We start from the raw sequence: 25,511 nt of genomic DNA on the forward strand, positions 1-25,511 counted from the left end.
TATTAAAGTGACTAAAAAGGGGAAATTTTCCTCTTTTGGATTCATGAGTACTATAGTTTCTACAGGTATATAATATCACTGTGTAAGGAAAGGTAGATGTAAGACTTTTGTAAGGAGTTAAGTTATTGGTAAGAACCGTAATAACTTGGTTTAATTCGGGATTTTAGAAAAATTGGTTCACTTGAGAAAATTGCTTGGGGTGTTTTATCTCAGCCTCTGCACATATTTTATGTAGCATTTTAGTGCTCCTGGGAGGGATGAGCACTGAAGACAGCAAGGTACTAAACCAGCTGTATTTCTATAAACCAAAAGAAATTACATCTAAAATGCCCAGAGAAATAATTTGCTGTGTAATTTCCTTGTGCATACCCACCATCTCTTTGGAATCTCTAAGAGAGGAGTTATCCTGCTCTTTTCCTTGAGAAGATGTATGTATTGAAGGCTAAGAGAACCTGGGCAAAGAGGAGAATTAAGTAAGAAATAAATCTTCCTTCTGTGGTGCATATTGGAAAATAGGAATAAATAAAAGTTTAAGATACAAAGAGAGGGGGTGTTCTACATAGATTCAATTAAATACATGCAGAAAAAGCCTTTGTCGTCTATGGAAGCCATGTGCCTTCAAAAAGTAAAAAGGGCAGTTAAAGAAAGGGTGCATCTTGTTCAATTTCAAATATTACACCTTTGAATCAGTGGAGGATAATGCAAAAATATTTCTATTTTTTCAAAAGAGAGAATGCTGTTTGCAAGAGATATCAATAGACACCATTCTTTATCTCTGAGTAATGGAAAAAAAGGTATGTTATCTTGTGTTTCTTATTGTGAAATTTCAGTGTATTTTTCTCCTTCTAGAATAACTTTAACTTCTTAGCCCTGGCTTTGGACATGTGGGTTTATTTCAAATTCTTTCATGATAACTCTTTTCTTTGACATGTTTGCCTTTGTTCTGTATCTGAGTACCAGCAAGGCCTGTTATCAAGATGGAAAAGACAGAAAAGTATTCTTTTTGCAGCACCTCTGAACAATGTCTGCAACTTTGTCTGTGTGGTCTTTGTAAATGGAACTGCTGCCTTGAAGAATAAATCTAATGTGGATGTATAGGCTTTCAGGTGGTATGGAGAGCATCTGTCTGAAAATTTGTTCTCATTTATGTAGGTTTGGAAAGGATTTTCTGATTTGTTTCCTGTATGCAGAGATGTTTAAAATACCTTATCCTTGATATTGTTATGTAGTATCAAATACCTCATACCAAATAAAACCAGGATGTATTTTTGGTAACTGAGGAACAGCAGGTTCTGAAGGGTTTAAAATAGATGACATATGATACCAAGAATAGCCCAGTGCAACTTAGCCAACCTGAGAAAGTGTTCAAAGAGCAAACCAAAATGGAGGGCAGTTCTATACTCCATTCTTTCACTAACATTTATTTTGCCATTTTTGCTTTGTTTTGCTTCAAGCTTTTAATTAAGATTTCCTTGGCTTTGCTGACCCATTTCTATATTGTTAAAGGCAACAGAAAAGAAGCTGCCAGGATAGCAGAAGAGATCTATGGAATAGTCCCAGGTAAAGTAAAAATATGGACTCTCTGACATTTAAATGTTTATTTGCCACATTTTTGTTAACTTGAGGATTTAAATCAGTGAGTTGCCATGAAATAAGGGATTTTTTTGCTAAATGCATGGGTAAATGTTTTAACCTGAAAACATTTACCTGAAAACAGCCTCCCATTTCTGGGGTCTTTGCAGTGTCAGTGTGTGTTGGCATGATTTAGGTGTGCAAAATATGAGACTCCAACAGTTACCCAGCTAGAATGAGGACATCATTTGCTCAAGGCACTGTGGTAAACAAAAACATTGTTCTCAGATGCAAGGTATTCTTTATCAGTGGTTACAGATGGTTTTACTAAACACCCAGTTTTACTGCCAGAGAATATTTAGGGAAAAGTTTTAGCACATTGATTTTTCTGAAAGGAGATGCTAGGAGGATATAACTAATGACTTTATGAATCCAAGCCAAGAATCCTTGTTTTGTTAGATGATAAAAATGAATGCAGCTAAAATTGTTCTGAAAAATACACAGCACAAGAATATATTGTATTTCATAGGTTGGTTCGTGGGTCATGGTTTTGTTTTTTTTCAAGTGATTTTAGTCCTTCACATCACTGCCATAATAATGAATAGGCATGTGTTTGCATGCCTGTTAATTCCACTAATTAAAATGACACAGTATTTTAAATTTACTGCTAACGAGGGGTTATTTTCCTAGCTGAAGATTCGTATCAGCATTGTGACATCACACATTTTTATGTGACTCATTTGTTGGGCACTGCTTCATTATGTATTGTGCCATCATGAACAGGCACATGAACAGCAGCAGAACACAGATGGTGTGAGATGACCACCCAAAGCAGGGAGATTAAGATCTGGCCAAGAGAAATACCGCAGCCAAGCATTTTTGACAAAGCCTTTATGCAGCCTGTATACCTAAAGTCATGTCTTTGTTATTAATTTATTTTTTATTCCCAAGAATATAATTCCAATCATTTATTACTGTCATTTTAGTCCGACATGTGGTGAAGAGCAGCTTTTCCTTCATTTAGGTTCTTATTGAGGTACCTTGAAATTCAGCAGGCCATAACATATTTTTATCTGCAAGTTGCCATTTGCAGAAAGCCATTAAGGATAATCTTACAAAATGTAAGATCATGTGATGTTGTTGCTGGGGCACTATATCATATTACAGTCAGAGTTTCACAACCTTTTCTCTTTGCAGTGAAGTAGCACAGCAGCAGCAAGGCTGCTTCATTTATCTGTAGGCATTTAAAAAGAGCACCTTCAGTCATGTCACTCCCAGCTGAGACAGGGAGATGTGCCCCATATGGGAACTATGTTTGCCACATGTTTCAGGGAGGTAGGTTGTGTGGCTGGTGTGGAAGTGTGCAGCGGTGTGTGTTATCCTGAGGTTGTGGTTGCATACACATGCATTGGAAATGCCCTGGAAATGCATGTGAGAACACGCACTGCACGTGTTATTCTTTGCTTAAAAGGTTAAATAAGGCCCTGTAGCTCTGTTGTCTGAGTAACTCCTGAATCTTCCTGCTGTATAGGGGCTCTGGACTTTGTCACTTGCAATGTGTTCTGACTTTCTGAACTGAGCTTGCCTATTTCAGTCACCAGCATGATGAGAGGTGTGGGGTATTTTGGATGTTTTCAGGAAGATGTTTCTTGGTTCCTGTTTCCATCATTTTGACTGATGTGTCATTCAGAGCCTTGCCATATATTGTGCCAGCTGGCCTTTCCATGCCAGTTACCTGCCTTAGGAGCCCAGGAAGTGCTCCTTAAAGAAATGGAAACAAAAGTAATAACTGTGGTTAAAACTGTAAATCCAATAGTTGAAGTGCATCCTGGTCCTTGGGTAACAAAAGGAGACTCCTTTGGCCACGGGTGAAACTTCTGCTGTGTCCTTGGCCTCAAGTCCCCATGGATGTGTCTGTGCCTCCCATTGATTTCTCCCTGCCTTGGGTAACATTTGAAATTGAGATAAAGCACCCTTTCCATTCTCTCTGGCGTGTGCCATAGCTGAAAAAATTAAGCAGGACAAGGGTTTCAAATACAGTGCCCATGGGGTTGCTGTACAACAGAGCATGAATGCAAACACTGGTATTGCTTCTGTCCTGTGGCACTGGAAATGCAGCTGGCCTTTGGAGAAATACTTACTATACACATTGTGTCACAGTATGGATATAAATTTTAATATAGGACAAGTAAATTTGCTCTCTACTTGAGTGGCAGGGATTTAACCTGAGCTGAATGTCTATGCCTGTAGGTAGTAGCTAGGCTAAAGAATTATTTTTCTTGGCACATAAATAGATTAAGATAAGAAAAAGGGCAAGTAAGCCTACATGAAGGAGTCTGAAGAGTTCAACATCTCAAAATTATTAAAGAAGAAAAGTAAAGCCTTCAGGCAGAATTTGTTTTTCCATGTATTTTCTAAAATCTTTCGGTGAAGAGGATGATTAAACCTGTTACATGGTAGTCTGAGAGGGAGGATGTTATTTATGAAATTGTCAGTTCAGGAAATAAAACTGCCAAGGACATGCCAGAATTCATTTGATGGACAAGTCATCTCTGCTATGAGGCTCTTAACAAAGTGTCAGAGAAGCTGGGATGCAATTTGTGACAAGAGCTCCCTAGGAAAGGTGGAGGCTGATATGGTTTTGAGTAGGGGAATTGCAGGGTTCTGAAGTCTCCATATGAGACCCATCAGCACTAAACTCATGATCTTTGACGAAACATGTTTTTAGCTGTTCTTTTAAAAGTTCTGCCGAGAAGCTTTTGCTTAGGTCCCTTAGTGAGCAGCCAGCTTCCTCAGGATTGCTGACTCCTCAACTGCTCTGCTGAAATCAATTCATTGTACAGTTTCACCGCTGAGCCCACACTGATTTCAGCCCCGATCTGCATTTACACGTGGCTGTGTTTCCCCTGTCCTCCCAGGCTCTGCTTTTGCTGCATACCTGAATTAGCTTCCATGCATTTGCTGTTTCAGGCAGCTGGGCAGACCGATCCCCTCTTCATGATGCTGCCTTCCAGGGACGCCTTCTCTCTCTGAAAACCTTGATTGCACAGGTAAAAGCCCACAAGTAAAGAAAAGGTTGGGGAGAGGGGTGGTTTCACATGAATTGCATTTATGGGCTGGTGAGCTGGTAATAGAGTGCAAGAGGGCATAAGAAATATTGCTGTATGAATAATATATCAGCACAAACACCTCTGGGCATGTATTAGTTTGCTTAGTGAAGAAGCTGGGGACAAGCCTGGGACAAAGACTATCGCAGCTTGTGGCTTGCTATATAATAGACAGCCATCCTTGTGCTCTTTCTCAATGATGAATCATGCAACTAGGCTTGAGAATAGGGACAATAAATATGTATATGTAGGCTATTGAAAAAGAAAACAAAAACAAACAGTAAAAAGCTGTAAAAGTGCATCTTGCTTTTTAGGAAGTCAGCCTGAAACCCTCTGCTCCAAAAGGAACTGAGAGTTGAGGCAAAAAAAAGAGAGGAGAGAATACATGAGAAAGGACAAGAAACTGCTTATGAAATGGTTTAGGTTATGGTTCCTTGTGCTCTGCCAACCATCTTCCTAACCACCTTTGCTTAAACTCAGTGTCCTCATGTGGCATGAATAGGCAACTGTCCCCCTCGCCCTCTTGTCCCCATGGCAACTGCAGGGAAATTAATTCCCCAAGTGTAAAGCTTTTTGACTTGGCTATCAGACTTTTTAGAGTCAAGGTAAATAATTTTTACTAGAGAGGCCACAGCTCAAGTGGACAACATCCTCAAGGAGTGGAGCTGCTAGTGTGAAAGTCTCCAGTCCAGACATCTCTTGAGGCACAGTTGCAGCTAAAAAAAGATGCTGTTTACAGACAGTGTTCGCCCTCCCATTTTCTGATCCCTCTTTTCTTCACCTGCTGACATAAAATGATTTTTATGGAAAAGGAAGTGATGGAGGTTAGAGATAAATAGAAAGAGGCTTTATTCATTCAGGGATTTGATGGTTTTCTGACTTCTCTAATCTTCATTTATGCTGGCCTTACACCACCTGCTTCGTGGAGCACCCGGTGTTGTGGCTATTCACCAGATGCCCTGGTTATACACTGTTCATGGTTGTACACTGAAGAAGCACCCGGTGGTGTGGTTATACAATTTAGTTAATTCATCTTTTCTCCTTACCCTGAAGACATTTAATTTTGGGAGTAAAGGATGAAGGTCCTTGCTGATGAAAAGAGATCAAGGCAGCAATGTCTGTAGAGCCTGAATTGGAGCTGAGTCACCACAGATTGATGAATGTAGGGATGCAGCTATTCAAGGAGCAGCATAATCGTTGCTCATTGACTGCAATATAGTTACACTACTAGCCTGAAATTAGGTATGGGACTGTACTTGAGTATCTGTGGGATGCTCAGAAGTCTCTACTGCAGCACCATAACTTTCCAGAAAGCCAGTGAGGCTGTGGCTCCACAGGGAATGCCTGGACATAGGGAGGCGATGTAGTGTTGGAGGTTTAAAACAGCTCAAGAACTCACCAATGCCTGTTTCAATGCCTGAAAAAAGAGTTTACTTTTTCATGTACATCGAAAACAAGGTTTAACATGAGTGATGCTTGGCAAACAGCCATTGTAAGATCTACAACTTATTCTCCATTTTGCAATGAAAGGAATTGCTCTTTTTCCCAAGATACCAATGCTTATTCTTTCACTTGGAATGACTGAGTTTTATTTGTTAAATATATATATACATGTATATATGAATAATTATTGAGAATAGGTCTCCTTATTAGGAGTCTCTAGAAGACATTAATCTTGAAGGAATATGCTGATCACTAAGTATGAAACAACCATACAATTAGAAAATGGAATAATCTATTTTTTCAAGGTTTTATCTATTCCCCTAGCACCATTGTAACACATGAGAAATTTTAACAACAATTTTTACATTAATAATATTTTCACATGACTGAAAAAGATTGTTTTTCTATCATATAATGCTTAGCCTGAAGTGATTACAGTGGTTGCTTTTAATACAGCATCAGGACTGCTTTTTTGCCGTGTGAGGTTGCTCCCAGGTGCTCCTTTCTGCCCATTGTGCTGGGTACTGTGTACCAAAAAGTGCATTGCTGCCATCTCGTGAGCTGCCCTGTCTATAGCACATCAGGCAGACACCAACTGAGCTTCACAATATGACATCAAGTGGAAAATGGAGCTGCTTCCAGGCCTGTTCTCACACGTGGTTGTAAAAGCTTAATTACCAGGAGATTTTGTTTTATTCAGAGGAAAACGCATATGACAACTGCTTTCTCCTTTGTGAATATGTCTGGTTTGTCTTTGTGCAGGAATAGATATGGCAACTGTCAATTAGGAAAATACCTGTAATAAGGCATTTCTAAATCACTGGGGTTTTTTCCAGTGTAAAACATTTCCTGGATGGTCAGATAAGAGGAACTGATTTGTGGGTGGGATTTGACTCATCTCTCTTATAGGTTTACCAGGTACTTACTACCTCTGAGTGAAACACACTTGGGTACCCCACATGGTCAATGATAGGACTTTTAGGAGACAATTCATCTGCCCTACTAGAAACAGCTGCTTTAGCACAGGATGAATCATATTCTAGGGAAGCCTGTTTCTCCCCACTGAAGGAGTGGCCAGGTCCAGCCGAGCTGCAGATACCTGTGCCAGAAGCGTCCTCATCCAGGAAGGTTAATACCTCCAGCTGTAGCTCCTAGTGCAGGACTTAGTAGGGAAGGGAATGCCACCCTTATAAGTTAAAGAAATGTGATGTCTTTCCTGCAATTGACTAAAGAACTAGAAACAGAAGACATAGTTTGTAGCTGCTCCTTCTTTAACCCCATCACCAGTTGTGGTGTGTGGGGGCAAGAACTGAATCACTGACAGCACTAATCCAACCTGAGTACTTTCCCTAGACATGCACCCACTGCATGGGCACCTGCACCAGCCTGGCAGAGCTGTGGTTTGGGCAGCTATGCCCTCACACTCCTGGTCCCACGTTGCAGGGTTTCAACGTGAACCTGGTGACAACAGACCGTGTGTCAGCTCTCCACGAGGCCTGCCTGGGTGGCCACGTCGCCTGTGCCAAGGTGCTGCTGGAAAACGGTGCCCAGGTAAGTCCTGGGGATGCCAGTGGGGACATGGGCACCTGGAGAATGGATGCTCCCTGCATCAATGGGGATGTTGGACAGGCTGTCCATATGGCAGGGCCAAGATGCAGGTGGGCATCTCCAACAGAAATGTGGAAAAATATAAGTGTGCTGTTTCCCTGGGTGATAGATTTGTCTCCCCCTTGTATCATCCCATTATTCTCTTCTATTTTCCCTTTGTGTGTGAAACATAGTCACAGTTGATGGAAAAGGAATGAAAGATGCTAAGTGAAATAACCTTGAAGAAAGTAACTTACGCCTTTACCCTCCCCCTCCCCCCTCAGCAATGATCACTGGAATTACATCTGGTTTTCTATGGGATGGTTTGGGAGTCTCATGTAAGTAAAAATGGATGTGCTTGAAGCAACGAATCATTTTATCTGCTAATAAAATAACAATTCCCACAGCTGAACCTCAGGCAGAATACCTATTCACAGTGGAGATTAAGGAATGGATGAAGTATATAAGAATATTTTTATGTCAGCTGGGTTTTCAAGTAAAATTTATATGGCAAGAAACCAAGCTACACCAAAACAGTCAACAGACCTCCAGTGCCTCCAGCAGCTCCAGCCACACCTGCCTGATGAGACTGGGAGGAGGTGAGGGCAGTGGAAATTGTACAAATTGGCATGTGCTTGCATAATCCATTGCTCTTCTCCAGTGTACCACAGAGTTAGAGACATGTAGATTTGCTTCATAAAGTGCCCCTGAGGGCTTGCTATGTAGTTAAACATAGCATAAACAGGGATATGGTGTGATTCTCAGGGTATCCTGCTCAGGCCCAGGAGTTGGACTCCATGATCCCGATGGGTCCCTTTCAACTCAGCGTATTTCTGATTCTGTGGTTCTGTGATCTGCAGCTCTGCTGTCCCAGTGGAGAATGGCAATAGTGGTTCTTGCCAGATCTTTACATCAGAAGTCAGGGAAGAAAATTTTCTGTCTTGCACAGACACGCCTGCATATCAACTTCTTCAAGCTCCTTTTCTGTTTGGGATTATATTTCTATGAAAATTTCTTTTGCTGGAAATGCGTTTTCAGGTGAAAGTATTAAACATAAAGTAAATGTTTCCATTTAAAAAGCAAAGCCATTTTCATTTGAGGGTGTTCCACCTTGAGACTGATGCAAACTAAACAATCTTGAAGATACTCAACTTCTTCACATTAAAAAAAAAGAAAGAATAAAAAATTGCATTTTTTTAGCAGCTCCAGGAGGAGCATTCATAGCAGGCAGTGTCTTTGCCTTATGGCACTATCTGGGAAAGAGGGCAGACATCAAAGGAGAATGTTATATATGTTATGTCACAACATATAACTCAGAAAGTTGTGAATAAAATAATTCCTGAAATTACACAAGACAGGAGTCTCACTCTGGTGCGCTTCTGGTGGAGGCATGTTGCAGGGGCGTTCCTCTTATATCAGATTATCCTGAGTGTGTCTTGCTGTTGCAGGTCAATGCAGTCACCATGGATGGGATCACTCCTCTGTTCAACGCCTGCTGCAGTGGCAGTGCAGCCTGTGTCAACATGCTGCTGGAATTCGGAGCCAAGGCACAGCTAGGGAACCACCTGCCTTCGCCCATCCACGAAGCAGTCAAGAGAGGTAACGTTCAGGGTGTGAGTGGAGCCAGAATAGCTACGTGACAAATGTGCCTTTTGTTGTTGACAAAGCATTAACAAAAAAATCCCTATCAGTACAGATAAATAGGCTTGGCTTTCTCACAGCTCTTGTGCCCTCACAGATGTATCTGGGTGTGTTCTGCTCTGCAGCAATTCAGTGACAGCTCTGCCTCCACAGGTCACAGGGAGTGCATGGAAACCCTTCTGGCCCACGAGGTGGACATTGACCAAGAAGACCAGCAGCATGGGACCCCTCTCTACGTGGCCTGCACGTACCAGAGGACAGACTGTGTCAAGAAGCTTTTGGAGCTAGGTACACCTGGAAAAGGGGCCAGGGGAGAGCTATGGTGGTGTGAGTCAATGCCACTGCTCTCTCTGAGCTGCCTCTCCACTTAAAACACTGTGGGTTATTTCCATAAAAGTTGTTTGGGCAGTGAGTCTGTGAGACTCATTTGAGGCCATTAAAAATTTCCCCTGTGTTGATGAAGACATTATGATTTCCTAAGTAAAAAGCCCTCTATTACAGACAGCTCCCTGAGGCTATCTGAATGTGAAAACAGAATTATTTTTGTTTTCTAGCATAATAACAGGAAGCACAGAAAATGCTGGCTAATATTACTGATCAAAATCAACTCTTGCTTAACATAGCAGTTTATATGAACCAATAACTCCACCTACTCCTCAGTGGATGATGAGGGCAGCAGTAAAACTGCTTGGAAAAACAATCACTGCAGGTCCAGGCACAGGCTATGAACTAGCATAAATTTTTGCTGTCAGTGTGCATTAGCTGACTTACACCTGCTCAAAGTGTGGCCCTGCTGTGCCCAGCCAGCCTGGGGCAAGCATTTTGCTTGCTGTGCTTCCAGAGTTATTATGATGAGATACCTAAAGGTTTGGGTTTTTTTTCCCCTGGCAATTAAATTAACATAATCCATGTTAGATTTTATGCTATTAACAATTTTAAAGAGCACATGGTAGGCTTTGAACATGTATTGGGGCTGAAGGTTGAGCTGCTTAGTTCTGAGCATCGCAGACAGGGTTTGGTGGCCCAGAGGACTCTCACAGAGCAGGTATTTGACCTGATGAGCTTTGCACAGCTTCTATTGAGAGATGGGGGGAGTCCTGTGTGCCATCCATCCCCTTCATTTATTGAGGCTCTGGTGGAAGCCTTGTGATGCAGGTTTGGACAGTTCCAGCTGCTTTTCAGATCTAACCATGTGCTCTTGTTCACCCAAGGAGCCAATGTGAACATGGGGAAGTTATTAGACACCCCCCTGCACGTGGCAGCGAGGAAATCCAGTGTGGAGATAGTTGTCTTGCTGACAGACTATGGTGCTAACCCAAAATGCAGAAATGCTGACCTCAAATGTGCCCTGGATCTTGCCACGCCCAACAGCAAAGTGGAGCAGGCACTTCTGCTTCGGGAAGGTAATGGCTTCCCTTTTTCTTCTCATTTTTTAAGTAAAGCTGTATTTATATCCTTTACCTAAGTAGATTTTCTTAAATGCTTTTACAAGTAATGCTCTATATAAGTTCTCTTACCTTCTCTGCTGCCTTCAAATCTGCAACACATGACACAGAAATCTTTTTTGTTGCTAGATTTGCCACCTGGTGCTACAGTTTTAGTGGTAAATTAGTCAGTTATTCTGTGCTATCTTTTCCTGTCTGCTGAAGGAAAATCATACATATTTACCTGGTGGGACTCCTAGGGTTAAAAACTGCCAGGAAAGTTTCTTAGTAGATAATATTTTAGTACCACCATCCAGTGTTCAGCCTTGCACCATGGCTCAACGAGTCAGTGTGTCCTTGGTTGCCAGGAGAAAGCAGAGCTCTTTGCCAGGTGACTCTTCAGCTTCACAGCTCTTCCATGTGGTTTATGGGGCTGCAATCCCAGCACAGACCAGCACTTTGCTATTTACCTCCAGGCTTCCTGAAATTAATTATCTTTCCTGTTTACTGGAAGAAACCTCTGAGCAGAAATGAATCAGGCTCCTCTTGTGCCATTTTCACCTGCACAACATTTGGCCAGAACTTGATGCATCCAATAGCAATATCCCTGTGCTCTGGGCTTGCTGAATTAGTTCCTCCCTCCTCTAACCTCCGTGCTTCCCAGCTCACTCACTGGTACCCTGATAGCCGCTCTGTGCCTCCCTGAGGCTTTGAGAAGGTGGAGGATGAATGTTGCTCCACCCTTGCAATACAGCCTCCCACCTTCCTGAGCCTGCTCACAACCCACCAAGGACCAAATGTGCACCAAGAGCCCATACCAAACAGCTCTTGCATGGCAAATTAATAAACATCAGTGTTGCACATAGGCTTTGTGCCGACCCTCTGAACACAGGTGTGCTTTATGGAGAAAATGAAACATTGGCTTAATATCCTTCTGTCCTGTTCCCTTTCTCCATGACTTTTCACGTAGAGCTTTAATTTGTCATGTCTAAAACCTTCTGGGAGGACTTTTGTTTGAATGCTTCTCACCTTGTGTGACTGCTGTCCCCATACCTGAGTTGCTCAGGGCTCAGTGGCAGACTGTGTGAGCAAAGGCAGGGCTGCCAAGTGTCCAGCTACTGCAGCCCTGTGTAAATCAGAGTTTGTGTAGATAAAGAAATATCCTAGTATTAATAATTTTCTCTTCCTGAACTTTTCTTTTGATTTCTACTCTCATCTTGTCACTCTCTTCTCCCTTGCAGTCAGAGAGGATCTAGAGGCATTTCAGTTCCTGCTGACTCTTTGTTTTTCTGGCATGAAGTTTCCTCAGTTTCCTCACCTTCAGTCCCACTTTTAGATATTTTGCTGTGCTTAGCTACCCTTTTCCCCTACTTCTGTGTTTTCTGAGGTCCTTCTGTTTGAAATAAGTACCCTAGGCTAAAGAGTTTTTCTGCCCCCAACTTCTCCACTGTGGTTACTTAGGTGGGTCCCTTTAATTGCTCCTCTCACTAGCTATTAAATGGTGTGAAATATAAAATGTATCTGTTTTACTAAGTGCTTTAGGAGATGCTGGTTTCTGTCTTCACTTCCAGTGACAGTTGTACAAATGCTCTTTTTTATATATCCCATATTATTCCATTAATTTCTTCTCAGAGGGGATAGTATCAGCCTGTTTAAGCTCCTAAATTTTCCTGTAGTAAAAGCACAGGTTATGAAGCTTACCCAAAAGATCTAAGGACAGGCCTTCAGGCCCACATCTTTGCCCATTACTTGTCAAACTCTGCCATGATTGCTGCTGTTTGGACAGAAACTGGAGTGGAAGGGCAAGAGAGGGTTAAAAACCTGAGAAGCTCTGGGCAGGTGTAAAGGTTCCACCTGGAGCAGCTCTGGCAAGAGGAAAGCAAAGGGGGGGCAGGGACACATTCCCTAGCAAGGTGCACTTGCATGTGCAAGCTTGCAGTTGCAGAGCCAATGGAGCCTCATATCCAGTGGGTTTGTGCCTGGCATGCTCCTCACCTAACCCGTGGTGTGGACAGCTCCAGGGAAAACACCGGGGCAGCACCACTGTGGGCAGTACTGTGCCAGCCACGGCCCAGGATGAGTCCTCTGACACCTTTTCTACCACTTGACTCCCTGATGTTTAACAAGAGTTTTCACATGCAGCAAGGGAAGAGCAAAAAGACTTGGAATTTTGTCCTTGCGTCTTCCTTTTTTTTTTTTTTTTTTCCCCTCAATGTCTTTTTGAACAAAACTTTTGAAGACTTTCTATCTTTGAGACCTTTCTTCAAAACTTTTCCCTTCAGTCACACTTAGTTAAAATTAGATGACACAGTAAGAAAATGTTTTCAGGAGCACTGGTGGACAGCCTGACAAACACAAATATTCTGAGACTGGTCATGTAAAAAGGCTAAGTTACTACTTGTGCAGGTACCTGCTGAGACACCAGTGGTTGGAAAAAGCACATTCTGTAGATATGAAAAATTAACTGTACTTACCCTTTATCCTCACAGAACTGCTGGGGGTTGTCTTATATCCTGAGCAAGGGCTATGCATCCTGGAGCTCTCTCTCCAGTGCAGACACTTTATGGTATTTTAAGTATTTGCTCAAGAAAAGATGCCAAACAGCCTAGCTGTGCATACAGAAAAAGGGGTTTAGTGCTCACAGTTTCCAAATTGCTGAACCAACTTCGACAACACAAATTAAATATGAACAATAATGTATCTAACTCTCCTGACTTCAGCAAGTCATTATGTAGTGCTTGATCTGACTTGCAAATCCTGCTGGTGTTTGTTGCTTTGACTCATACCAGTGGTGGGGCTGAGGGTGCTTATTCTTGCCTTTTATCCTTCCCCCCCAGGTCCTGCCAGCCTTGCCCAGCTGTGCCGGTTGTGTATCAGAAAGCATCTGGGCCGGTCCTGCCTATACACAGTGCACAAGCTGCACCTGCCTGAGCCACTTGAGAACTTCCTCCTTTATCGATAAGTCTGTGACTGTCCTTAGACTGGAAAAGAAAGAGGAACAAATGTTGTTTGCTCCAAGATTAGTATATCAAAGAAAAAAAATCAAAGGCATCATTTACTGTCTTCTGTGATTACCAAACATGAGCTGCCATGTGACAGTGAAAATTGAAAACACCTTTTCAGGGGCAGTGAATGGTATTGATGCCTTTTCCTGGTCTTAAAATCAAGAGTCAAACATAGTTAGAAGGGAGAAAGGGATTTTACCTTGGTATTTATTTTAAGGATCCTTAGGTGCACTACGTCCAGGTCGAATGCACCTCAATGCACACCACAATGCACCCACAAAAGATCTGGTATAACATTATAGGTCTTACTAATTAGCATATCTATCAAAGATTCCCCAATGAGAGGCTTGAATGAGCCCCCCTCCCCCCTCCCCAGGGAACCTTCCCCTGGATGGTTCTATCTTAGGTTACAGAATGTGTTCTGGAGAGGACCTTGGTGTCTGGGGCACACTGTCCTCTACCTATGAAGCTTCTAAGATGTTGAGTCTCCTCCAAGAATGTCGACAAAAAGCACTAAGAATACAGAAGTTGTGAAAAGGTATAATAGGGGTATAAAAGAAAAGGCAAAAAATCATCATAGCATCAGTATTACAGATACAGTTCCCTCACAATCTATTGCCACATCGACTTACACCAGCCTGAGAAGTTCGAGTACGTAAACAGCTCACTTGACGCTTTTGTAGACGCATACGCACACGTCCACCCACCCACATACACACAGAGATTTCCCCTGCATTTAGGACTGTATTTATTTGTGCAGTATCTGTGCAGCTTCTTCCCTTTGTCTATCCAATCTCAATGTCAAAATCAAGGTAGTGGATGTTATTCTTCCATTAGTACGTGAAAACGAAAGCTTTCAGTGATGAACATCAGATGTATACAATATACTGCACATCTTTTGTCAGCTTTGATTTTGCATCCTTTCATCTCCTTCCTATTGTCTACTGGACTCCTATCAATTTCCTGCAGGCTCTGGTTGTCCAGCCACTGTACATCCCTGAGCCCTGAGCACAGCTATCCCTAATGCTGACACATCTTGTCCTTGGAAGTACAAGTGACATTGTGAAAGCAAGTGCAGGGGGGTTTGAAGTAAGCCCACAAAAATGTATGAACGTCTTAAAAAACCCTTTCATCTCTTCTAAAACAAAATCACTCCAAAGCAGTATCACCTGAGAAGTGGCTCTGTTTATTACATGAAGAATTTTATTTTAGCTTAGTTCCCGGACAAAACTGCAAATTTTTTCATAGGAGGCATAGTAGGTGATATTTTGATGTCCATCCTTTGCAAGGTTTAAAGAAAAGCAAAGGGAAGAGTGCTGCTTTTTTTTGGCTTTGCATGCTTTGACATTTCTCAAGGTAAGTCCTTGGACTGTGGAGCTGGAGAGAAGCAGGGCCACTAAAGATGATTGTGCATCACCTAAATGTTCTCCTCGCTGGATTTTCCTCACCAGGAGAGGTTTGCAGGCTTGTCTGCTCCCTCACCCCTTATTCTAGAGGCTTTAATTACCCTCCTAGGAGAAAGGATTTTTAGAGTGTTATTACCTTGTCCATTGTGGTATTATTTTAAATAATGCAAGGATTAGTAGCCTGGAAACAGCAGGGCTGAAAGCATGCACCTCTTTGAGTTGAGAAATGTGGGATCCAGTGACAGTTGCAGTGCCTGTTTGACTTCGTAAAGGTTTGTTTATTTTTCCTGGGGAGGTTATTCCAGGGGATGAAACGTTTCTTCAGAGCCAAATTTTGGTAAACTTCTGACATGAGACAGGCAATGGTGTTTCACTAGTTGTAGTAAAATTGGAATTAAAAGGAGCCTGTCTCCATTTTGCTCAGCTTCTCAGGTCCAAGAGGTTGCTGACACATTTTCAGGCTGTGAAATGTAGTGGTTTCTTTATGAGTTTGGCATACTGGTACCAATTTTCACTGCCCATACATCTTAAGTCAGAGGGAATTGGCCTGCTGGAGCCTGGATACGGGACTGGCTTCCAGCAGCATTTAAGCTCCTGTCCCTGCTCCAGGAGGGAGCAGCAGTCTCTGGTTCAATGCTAGTCCCTTAATGTCACTGTGACAGTTTCTCTGAGACAAAGGTCTAATGTTTCCCATACTTCTTTATGATTAATTCAGCACAAGTAAGATAAATTGAGCTGTCAGCAGCTCATGAGACTGGACCTTCGACATTACAGTCAAAAATGGATGCAGTTTTCAGCCTGTGTTTGCACATATTGAATGTTATCTGATGGCAAGAGCTATTGCCCATAAAGTTGTCAGTGACATCAATGACCTTGTATGGTATAATACATCATGAATCGCAGAGATTTGAACACTAAATTCTCAAGTGCCTTTGAAAATCAAATATTATCAAGAAAGAAATGTCTATATTAATCTAATGTCAGCAGATCTCTCTGAATTCGATCTTTACTGCAAACTCACCTGCTCTGCTTATAAGGTGGCAGTGAGAATACCATCTGCTCTCTAGATAGACAGAGTCTCAGTTGTGTGAGTTGTCAGACTTGCACTGCAATCAAGGGACTAAGGCAATTTATGGGATCTATTTCAGAATGTGTGATGCTGAATTGATTTCCCGCTGCGATCATCAATGAAAGCAGTATTTCACTCTCACAGGATTTTAAATTGAAAAAATGTATCTCCACCAAGAAAATGCAAAGTCTATTCAGCCTCTCAGAAAGGTTTATCTCAAGAAGCAGGAGAAGGTGCCCTATATTTATCCCTGATATTAGCTTCCCATCAAAATATCACCTTACCTTTCATTCTTCCTGGAGACATCCTTCTCCCTGAAATTCTGTATATCAGAGAGTCTGACAGGAACATAGCCTTAATAAATCAGAAGAGAAGCTCAGAAGTCCTGAGATTAAGAAATTTCATCAGAAACTTTACCTAGACTTTTTTGCTCTTATCTCAAAATATTAAGTTACCCATTTAATTCTCATTGACTGTACTTTGTGTTATGACAATGCATGGAAATACTGAGGAAATAGCTGGCGGAGGTATTTAACTTTTTTTACAAACATGCCATCTCATATGAGGATAGGGAAAGAGTGGGACAATTTTCTATGAGACTATTGAGTCTTGGTGATTTTTCAGAATGAGTTTGGAAAACATCTGTCAGTTGCTTTTCTGCAAGTAGGAGAAGGGAAGCTAATCTCACAAGGTCTCTTTTCCTTAAAACAAGTGGTGTCTTCTCTGTTATTCTATGATCATTGACTAAAACCAGTTATTTGGGTAAGGTATGGTTTTCCTGGGGACGCAGACATTTTTATGTGCTGCAATCTCCCCTGCAATCTCCATGTGCTCTCTCAGTCTCTTGCCCAAAACCTGGCTCCACAGATTTCCCTGTAGCTTGAGATTAATTTTCCCCAGAGTTTTCTCTGCAAGCATTCTGGCCAATGAGCCACATCCTCGGGGACATACAACAGTGAATATAAATAGGCCAACATATTTTGGGAGGATTTAATAAACAATATTTCTTAAGGTAGCTAGGAAGAGAAGTTTCATTCTGATTTGGCCCCAGAAAGATCTCTGTTTTGATCTCCTGACCAGCCTCTTGGATTCAAGGTGACCTCTGTCTCCTACAGTGCAACTCTGCTGTTGACATTTAACAATCCTCCATCCTGTCTAGAACTCAACTTTTCACAGCAGATCTGCCAGTCCCTGAATTTTTGTCTATGCTAGACTGCTGAAACTTCTTATACTGTAGGACCTGAAATTCCCCTCATCTGCCTTGAGGTGCCAACATCCTACCTTCCCAGGCAGATGCAGGCTGTGAGGGAGGCTGTCTGTCCATCCACCTGTGTGCTCTTTCCTCTCATGATGGGCCTCACCTGTGCTGCTTTGGATAGTGGGACAGGAGGATCATCTCCTCCTGACTCTGTCTTCCCCCAGGCAACTTGAGCCTGGCTGTCATAGGTTAGCAAACTACAGTGGCCAAAATCCTCCTCAAGGCATTTAGATTTCTTCTCTCCACACACTCTAGAGTTAAATGTGCTGCCCCTGTGCAAACCCCTGCAAACGGGGTCAGTGTCCCCTCAGTGCTGCTCTCTGCCCTCCACTTGCTGCCTGCTCTGCAGGACAGGAGGCAGAGGGGCTGCCCAGCACCCTTCTGTCCCAAACCTGACCTTCTCCTGCAGCACAACTCTAGTGTTGGCATTTAACCCCCCCCCGCCCCAGTCTCTACTGGATTGAAAATACTGGTGTGTGTCCCAGCAGGGCATTAGGGCAAGTCAGATAAGAATGAAAATTAAATACATTCACTGGCTCTTAGTTGAAAAACCTGTCTGACCTGTATCCTGGGGTGATTGTTCCTGATGCCTTTGTGTAATTTTCTATTTCAGAAATTAGGATTTCCCACATGCCAATTGCTCCTCACTGTAATATTTTTAAAGTTCTGCGTAAGGTGTATATTATTGTCAAATACAGATTATTCCACACAGACCTTCTACCTAATTTGATTTTTATTTCTTGAAAATTCCTTTATTCTTAAATTTCACACTATTTGTAGAAACTCGATGCATGTTGCAAGCAAATGGAAAACCATATCAGGTTTAGAATTGAAAAATCTTCAATAAAGGGTATCAGGAGTTGCAGAATAAAGCCTAATCTACATATTCAGTTGAGAACAGCATCTGGAAGGGGGGAGGCAGATGAATCAGCAGAACATGTCATTCAAGCATTTTGTTCAACAAGCCAAAGCAACACAGTCAGCAAGCCTGCATTGCAACTAATATATATACTTTCTAGCAATGGGCAAAGTTTCTCATGTGAAAGATTTTGAAGTTATTTTTCAGTGAATTAAACACTTACACATTCAGAACTTTCATTCACAGCAATCACAGAATAGAATAAATAGTACAAAATAGTTGCAAATGCCAAAAGCCAGGACATAGTCAACATACTGATTTTTATTGTACTTACTCTGTGGTATTGTCTTTTACACGTTTGAGTTACCAGAATCATGACTGCTAACTTGGCTTGCAAGTGCAAAACTGAGGTCTGAAAAATATTATTATGTTCCAGCTATGTGTAAAAATAATGATTTTGGTAATTACTATAATGACATATTTAATGTTTTTAACTACAAGATGACACAAACTCTGTGTTGGCTAGGAACAGAGGAGAAGATGAGACTCCCAAACCACTCTTGGCAGGGAAGGGAGGATTTGTGTTTAAACCCATGGGCTTTCTAGTTTTGGCCTTTCTTCCAGATGTAAAGATTCAGTGGAAAAGATCTGAAGAGGGTCAGAAGAAATACCTTGCCCTTAACAGCCTTTCAGACCTCGAGGCTATGGCTTTTTTTGTCTGATTTCCTACACAGCACATGCCACAGGATCTCAACCAGTATCGGCACTAACCTGGATCAGGCACTGGACTACAGCATCTTTTAAAAACATGGAAGTCATGCAGACTGCCTTGCCCAGACAGCCTACATGGGAGCTGCTCTGCAGGTGTTTTCACCCCAGCCCTTCAGCAGTGATAGGATGAGGGTTTGTTTTCTTCTTTATGTACTCCTGCTCTTGCCCAGAGCCAGGAGCCACTGCCACTGCCAGCGAGATGGTTCAGTGTGCCAGTGGTGCTGCCTGGGCAAAGCCTGCTGGGTTAGTGCCTGGAATTCTGGTATCCCAAACTTGTATAAAATAAGATGAAAATTAAAGTCATTAAGGACAAAAATTGATATATTGACTATGTGCTGGCATTTCTGGCTGTTTCTGGCATTTGGCAGGTGAATTGCTAGGCATTGGTTACAGAGCCAGGAGCAGCCTGAGGAGTATCAAGAAGGATAAATGGAGCCCTGGGAGCGGCAGGGTTTGAAAGGGCCAGATGAATATAGTGAAACGACACATGGTTACAGGGCTGGTGCCACAGCCAGGGGTTTGGCTGCTTAGGATGTGGAATTTGATTTAAGAAACCTGATCTATTGGAAGGGATTCTCTCAGGGAAAGGGGAGGAACATCTTCAGTCACAAGGTTGCCAAGCTGTGGAAGAGTCTTTAAACGACAGCTGCAGGAGGAGAGGAATCTCAATCCATCCCACTCCTGGCAGTTTGATGTCAGGGCCAATAAGAGATGCCCAGAGCCTGGAGAGGGATGACAGGTCAGCAGAGAGCATGAAGTGCAGCACAAAGGATTCCCCCCTCTCCAGCCAGTAAGTCAGCTTTATCCAGCACCCAATGCTGGGGGTGGGATGTAACACACTTAATGCCTCTGTGCAAACACACACATCACTGGGAATAAACAAGGTGAGTTACAGATGTGTGCAGACCTGCAGGGCTCTGATCTCACTAGCATCATGGAGATGTGGTGGAATGGCTCCTGTGGCTGCAATGTTGGAATGGAAGGATACAGGCTCTTTAGGAATGGCAGGCAGAGGAGATGTGGAGGAGGAGTCTCCCTCTCTGTCAATGACCAGCGGGAGTGCATGGATCTCTGCCTGGGTATGGATGAGGAGCTGACTGAGATCTTTGGGGTCAGGATTAAAGGGAGGGTAGGGACATTATAGTGGGAGTGTTTTACAGGCCACTTGACCAGGAAGACTGAATGGGTGAGGCCCCTACAGACAAAGAGGGGGAGCCTCACATTCACAAGCTCTGGTCCTCATGGGGAATTTCTACTGACCCAGTATCTGTTGGATGGACATGACAGTAGGGCATAGGCAAACCAGGAAGTTCCTGGAATGCACTGATAAGAACTTCCTTCTCCAGGTGATAAAGGTGCCAATGAGGAGAGCTGCTGTGCTGTACTTTGTTCTCACCAACAAGGAGATGCTGGTGGGGAATGTGAAACTCAAAGTGAAGCCTTGGCTGCAGTGACCATGGAATGGTAGAGTTCCTTAGGGCACCTGGAAATGTTCAAGGCCGGGCTAGATGGAGCTCTGAGCATCCTGGTCTGGTGGAAGATGCCCCTGCCTATGGCAGGGAGTTTGGACCTAGATGATTTCTAAGGTGTCTTGCAAACCAAACCATTCTGTGAATTTTGCAGCATCCTGCCAATTTTTTAGCTGTTTGTTACTTGCTAGCAGTATACTTTTGTAGTGAATGGTTCATTTTTTGCCAGGTCTACCTGCTGGCTATAGAGGTTAGCATGCCCTAACGGTGTAGAAATTAGACAGCATGGGAAGGGAGGGAGATGTAGAGATTTCCAGAGAAAACTTGTTCCAACTTTTATTTTTTGTCCTAGGAATGTGAGGGAAATGTGGGAGTTTTTGTTTTAGGAAGAGAACAATTAAAGACTCCACAGGCTTTATGACTTACTTTTTGTTGCCCATATAATTCCCCAGCAGCTTCACAAACATGATTCCAAATTATCTTTTTTTTGGTGGGAGGAAGACGTATTGTTCTCTGCACTTTCCTTGCACTAGATGCTGGCTTAATACCTATTTTACTCTGGTCACAATGAACAAATTGTTATAGGCAGTGACAGTAACCCTGAATTTCTTTGAAGGCTGCTTTACCAATCCCCATGAGGGTGATAGGGTTTACTAACAGTGGAAAGGCATATTTTTTTCATGTTTTATGCATTAAAACCAAAAAATGTATACTCCTCAAACTATGTAAAAACTAGTGCTCCCTTTTCATTCTATCTCCATCACAATGTAAGTAAGCTGAAATACTTTTAAGGACATTGACCCAGAGGTTCATCCTTTGCATATTATTAGTATCTCACTATCCTACAGGGAGATGTTTGCTCTTAACTGCTTCAGAGGGTGAGTACCTGCTGCCTGGAGCCTGATGTGTATAAAAATACTTTTTGTGCCAGCAGCTTTGTGCCTTTCATTATTGAGTACCTCTTGAAGACCACTTATCCCCAAACATCCCAGAGCAGCTCCTAATTAATGAATGTCATAATTTTTCTTTGCTACTTGTGCTTTCAGGGTCACGGCAGATTTACAGCGAGGCATATGTATGAAACACGGTATCCTGAATAATTACACTGACTGAGGAACACATTTTTTGGGTTGGGAATTTCCAAGACTTCAATGAGAACTTTCCTCTAAAACAATGCCAACATGTAAAAGTAATGCCAGCTTGTTTCCACAGGCAGGTTTCCACAGGCTGTTGGTGTAGAGAAGGCAAGACATTTCCCCCTGAGCTGACACAGCTCTTTTTCTCAAAGTGCTTTCCAGCTTTACCCCCAAAACGCTCCCCCTCCCACTCACTGTGGACAGCCATTGTTGCAGGACACCACAGCTACTCTGCTGGGTGTCTGGCAGGATGGCACCTCATTTGATGTTTATGAAAGTCTTTGAGCTGAAATTATTTACTGTGCAGAAAATGTCCCCGTCCGCTATTCATCCATTGTAAGGGGCTGAGAAATACCTGGGTTTTTCATGCTTGCAGCAGCTTGGGAAAATATAGGGTTTTGCCATTGACCATTAAATTACTCATTAGGGATGTTTTTTTCTTTCTTTCTTTCTTTTTTCTTTTTTTTTTCTTTTATTTTTTTGGATATGTCTCAAGCATGTGACCAAAAAGATTCATCCTTGGTACACTTTAACAGATAATTCTCTTTGCTGGTACAAATATCTAGCAAACTTTGTCATCAGAAGAAATGGTAATTTGAGTGAGGGGCTTGTTTCAGATCTTCAGCTGTCTGCCCCAATGCTGTCACAAGAAGAGGTGATGAGAAAATAATAACCACCTTTTCAAGCTGGAGAGGAGTTAGAAAACTCTTGTTTTGTGGTCTGCATGTGCAGACAGCTCCTAGATCTGCTCTGAAGAGGGCAGGTGTGTGGAGAACTGGCCCCTCCAAGCAGTCTGAGGGGTGTGAGGGGTGTGTGGGCTCTGAGGGTGCAGGAGCATACGTGTCTGGCCCTCACTGCCTCCCTGCAGCCCTGCCAGGGCAAGAGCTGGCTGCAGACCTTTCCCTGCCTACCACCCACTGAAGGGCTGTTGGGGTCCTGGGGAGGTTCTTGGGACATGGAGATGATCCTGGGATGTGATGTGGACTGGCCCACACCAGGTTAGGTGCAGCCTTGGGGAAGGTTGTTTGGAGTGTGCTGTGCACCACGGATGTCCCACAGCTGGAGAGTCAGGCAGCCCTGCCACACATTTCCATCTTTATGCCTCAGGTAAGCCCTGCACTCTCTACATCAGTCCCCAGGGGTGGCTTCCCTTCTGCAGCACCATCAGATATCCAGATGAGTGGCCAAGCTGGATATTGTACTGAGACAAAACGTGTATACTTGTCACTGTGCTCAGCTCATAATCCTTTAGGAAGGGGAACTCTTATTTTTACAATATTAGCATAGTGCATCAGCATCCGTTGGCTGTTTCAGAGGATTTCCAGCCTCATGCAAAACAAAAGCCAAGCTGTGCTCAGGGACAGCAAAGGAAACTTCCACCAAGGCACACTACTGCTGCAGATGGCTGCTTACTGCAGTCCAAACTTTGCACTTTCAACACAAAAAATATGGATAGCTTCTGATCCAAGCAGCTTATCTGTCCAACAACAGGTGAGTGGATTTCTTAGAACTGAAGATAATGTTGGGAACAGTTCAGATCCTATGGGCTTGACTGTTCTACACACCCTCTTCTCCACTGCACTGAATGCCATCTTCCAGGAGCAGGACAGGGAGATAAGTATGTTGTTCAGGGGAGTTGAGTAAGTTCACCCACCTAAATAATATGCTAACAATCTTTACCAAAAGAAAATAGGAGCACTTGCTATGCCTGGGATGCTGGAGGGAACAGACCCAGATGCAGGGTCTTGGACATTTTCTTTGGCTGCCATTATTGCTCAAGCAGTTGAGCTGTCAGTGTTGCTTTCTGAAGCCCATTTTTGGAAGCCAACAGAAGTTCCAGTTCTGGACAAGGGTTTAGGAGATCATGGGCTAACTTTAGTGTAAGTCCACAAATTACATTTTGTAGAAGTGATAAGGTGTTGGCAGCTTTCCCTGTGGGGAGTTCCTGGAAGGTGATGGTTGTGAGAACAGCTGGAATGTGCTGGCTGCTCCCATCATACCCAGAAGTGTGAAAAGATGTGCCACATGAGGGACATTTCTAGACGTGAGTTCCAAGGTCTGGAAAGCAGGCTGTGAGCGTGGGTGGAAGAGCTTATTGAAATGTCATGTGCTTGATAAGCAGTGAACATCTAACCCCAGTGAAACTGGGGAAGAGAGGCACCAGGGCAGAGGAAACACCTAATTAGATACCTCCATCCCATAAGCCTTTTTCACCATTCCATCTGTTTTTCCAATACTCCTTAGCTGTTAGTGCTGTTGCCTTCTGGTACTGATGAGCAGTGGGAAGAGACAGAAACTAGGGGAAGGCATGGAAAGTTGCTTTTTTGGGAAGACCCACCACACAGTGAACATGCTCTGTGTGGGACCTGCCACATAGATGCTGCTTAGCAGGGCCAACACAGCTGACCTCTGTGGCTCTGAGCTTGCTCGTGCTACATTTGGGTTTTCTCCACATTGGTCTAACCAATGGGATTAGTGGAAAGTTCTATTTTTTTTTTTTTTAATGTGAAGTTTCTGACAAAATTAATGTCTTTGAGCAAATCATTTTGCTTTCATCAGAAATGGCTATTTTACACTGGAAAATTTGGGTGCCAAAAAGATTTGCAAGCAAACCAAAGAATTCCCACTGTTTTTCAAAATTAATAATGAAAAGTTAGAAAAGAGGAAGAAAGATAAATTGAAATCTGCTCTATGCCTAGATTTGGATTTCACTTAAAGTTAGTATTAGACAAGACTACCTTACAGTTTGCCAGATGCTGGCAGACTGTGCTGAAAAACCACCACAGCTCTCAAATACTGAATTGACACTTTTGCTGTTGTTACACCTACTGTCTGCTTGCTGGTGAGCACTTGTCACATGAGATGTTTCACTACACTATTCACCTGGCAGTGTGGGCAAACCATGATTGCAGCCCACGAGACAGGTCAAAAAACATCCCAAGAATGATAGAAATCACAATTATTTGGAAAAAAAAACCCCAAAATCCAAACCAAAATTAAACCCACCGTCTTCCAGGGTTTGGATTATTTTTGCCTGAGCAGGAGTGTATATGTTTTAAATCCAGTTCAGAAAGCAATGTCAAGATATTTTTGTAACATATGAACATGATTACACAGATGTTCAATGAGAGACAGCTGGCACCAGAGGTGAAAAATGGATTGTTGTTGCTTTTCTCTCTGTGGGGAGAATGCCCCTAACCCCCTCTTTGCCACAATGAAAATACAAATAACCTTATTTGCAAGCTCTCATGCAAAGTCTTTCCTGCTCCTTGGAAATCTTAGTGCTTCTGCACATCTGCAATGAATTAAAGCACAGATCCAGGTGCTACTGATGTAACCAAGATGCAACCAAGATGTGTTTGATGCTTTTTTCAGGGTTGGCTTGTTTGTTTTGATTTAGAGTCCCTTTTGCTAAGTAAATTTGCCATCCTGGAGAAGGGAACAGTTCCTTGCAGAGATCTGTCTGGTCCCCAGCCAGGCTCACGGGATGTTTGCAAAGGCAAGTTTCTGTGAGGGTGAGAGGAAGGAAAACGAAAACATTTCATGTCAGAAAAGCTATAAAAGAAGGAAAGTCACTGGAGGAGAGACTTGATTTGAGGAAAGGAAAATAGAGAAGCGAGAACTGGACAGTATTATTAATTTCTCCGAGGGAGAACATCTCCACTTCGTGTCAGCTCAAGGATTTCACAGCAGCTTTCCAAAGAACCCAGGTACCTCTGGAAACAACGCCAGTGGTTTAGAACTCCTGTGGGCAAGCTCTGATA

At 42.8% G+C, this 25,511-nt stretch overlaps 1 protein-coding gene across 2 annotated transcripts; it reads left to right on the forward strand.

Annotated features, from left to right (window-relative positions):
• Positions 1-1,347: 1,347 nt before the first annotated feature.
• Positions 1,348-18,740, forward strand: ASB11 (ankyrin repeat and SOCS box containing 11). Of its 2 annotated transcripts, none has more exons than XM_069003194.1 (7): positions 1,348-1,560; positions 4,543-4,622; positions 7,566-7,673; positions 9,158-9,308; positions 9,504-9,638; positions 10,562-10,753; positions 13,612-18,740. In XM_069003194.1, exons 1-7 carry the CDS (start codon positions 1,383-1,385, stop codon positions 13,734-13,736), a joined length of 969 nt encoding a protein of 322 aa, XP_068859295.1. In that variant the 5' UTR covers positions 1,348-1,382; the 3' UTR covers positions 13,737-18,740. The 2 variants fall into 2 exon arrangements, with proteins under 2 accessions (XP_068859295.1, XP_068859305.1); XM_069003204.1 differs by lacking the exon at positions 1,348-1,560 and adding an exon at positions 2,833-2,907.
• The last annotated feature ends 6,771 nt before the right edge of the window (positions 18,741-25,511 follow it).

This window comes from Aphelocoma coerulescens, chromosome 1 (genome assembly GCF_041296385.1).
Source record: "Aphelocoma coerulescens isolate FSJ_1873_10779 chromosome 1, UR_Acoe_1.0, whole genome shotgun sequence".
Classification (NCBI taxonomy): Eukaryota; Metazoa; Chordata; class Aves; order Passeriformes; family Corvidae; genus Aphelocoma; species Aphelocoma coerulescens.

What these genes read in the sequence shown, in the direction of transcription:
- ASB11 (XM_069003194.1), top strand. Translation starts at nt 1,383, where the DNA reads ATGGAGGGCAGTTCTATACTCCATTCTTTCACTAACATTTATTTTGCC. An exon ending in CCACGAAGCAGTCAAGAGAG is followed by an intron (nt 9,309 to 9,503) that starts GTAACGTTCAGG and finishes CTGCCTCCACAG; the next exon opens with GTCACAGGGAGTGCATGGAA. An exon ending in CAAGAAGCTTTTGGAGCTAG is followed by an intron (nt 9,639 to 10,561) that starts GTACACCTGGAA and finishes TGTTCACCCAAG; the next exon opens with GAGCCAATGTGAACATGGGG.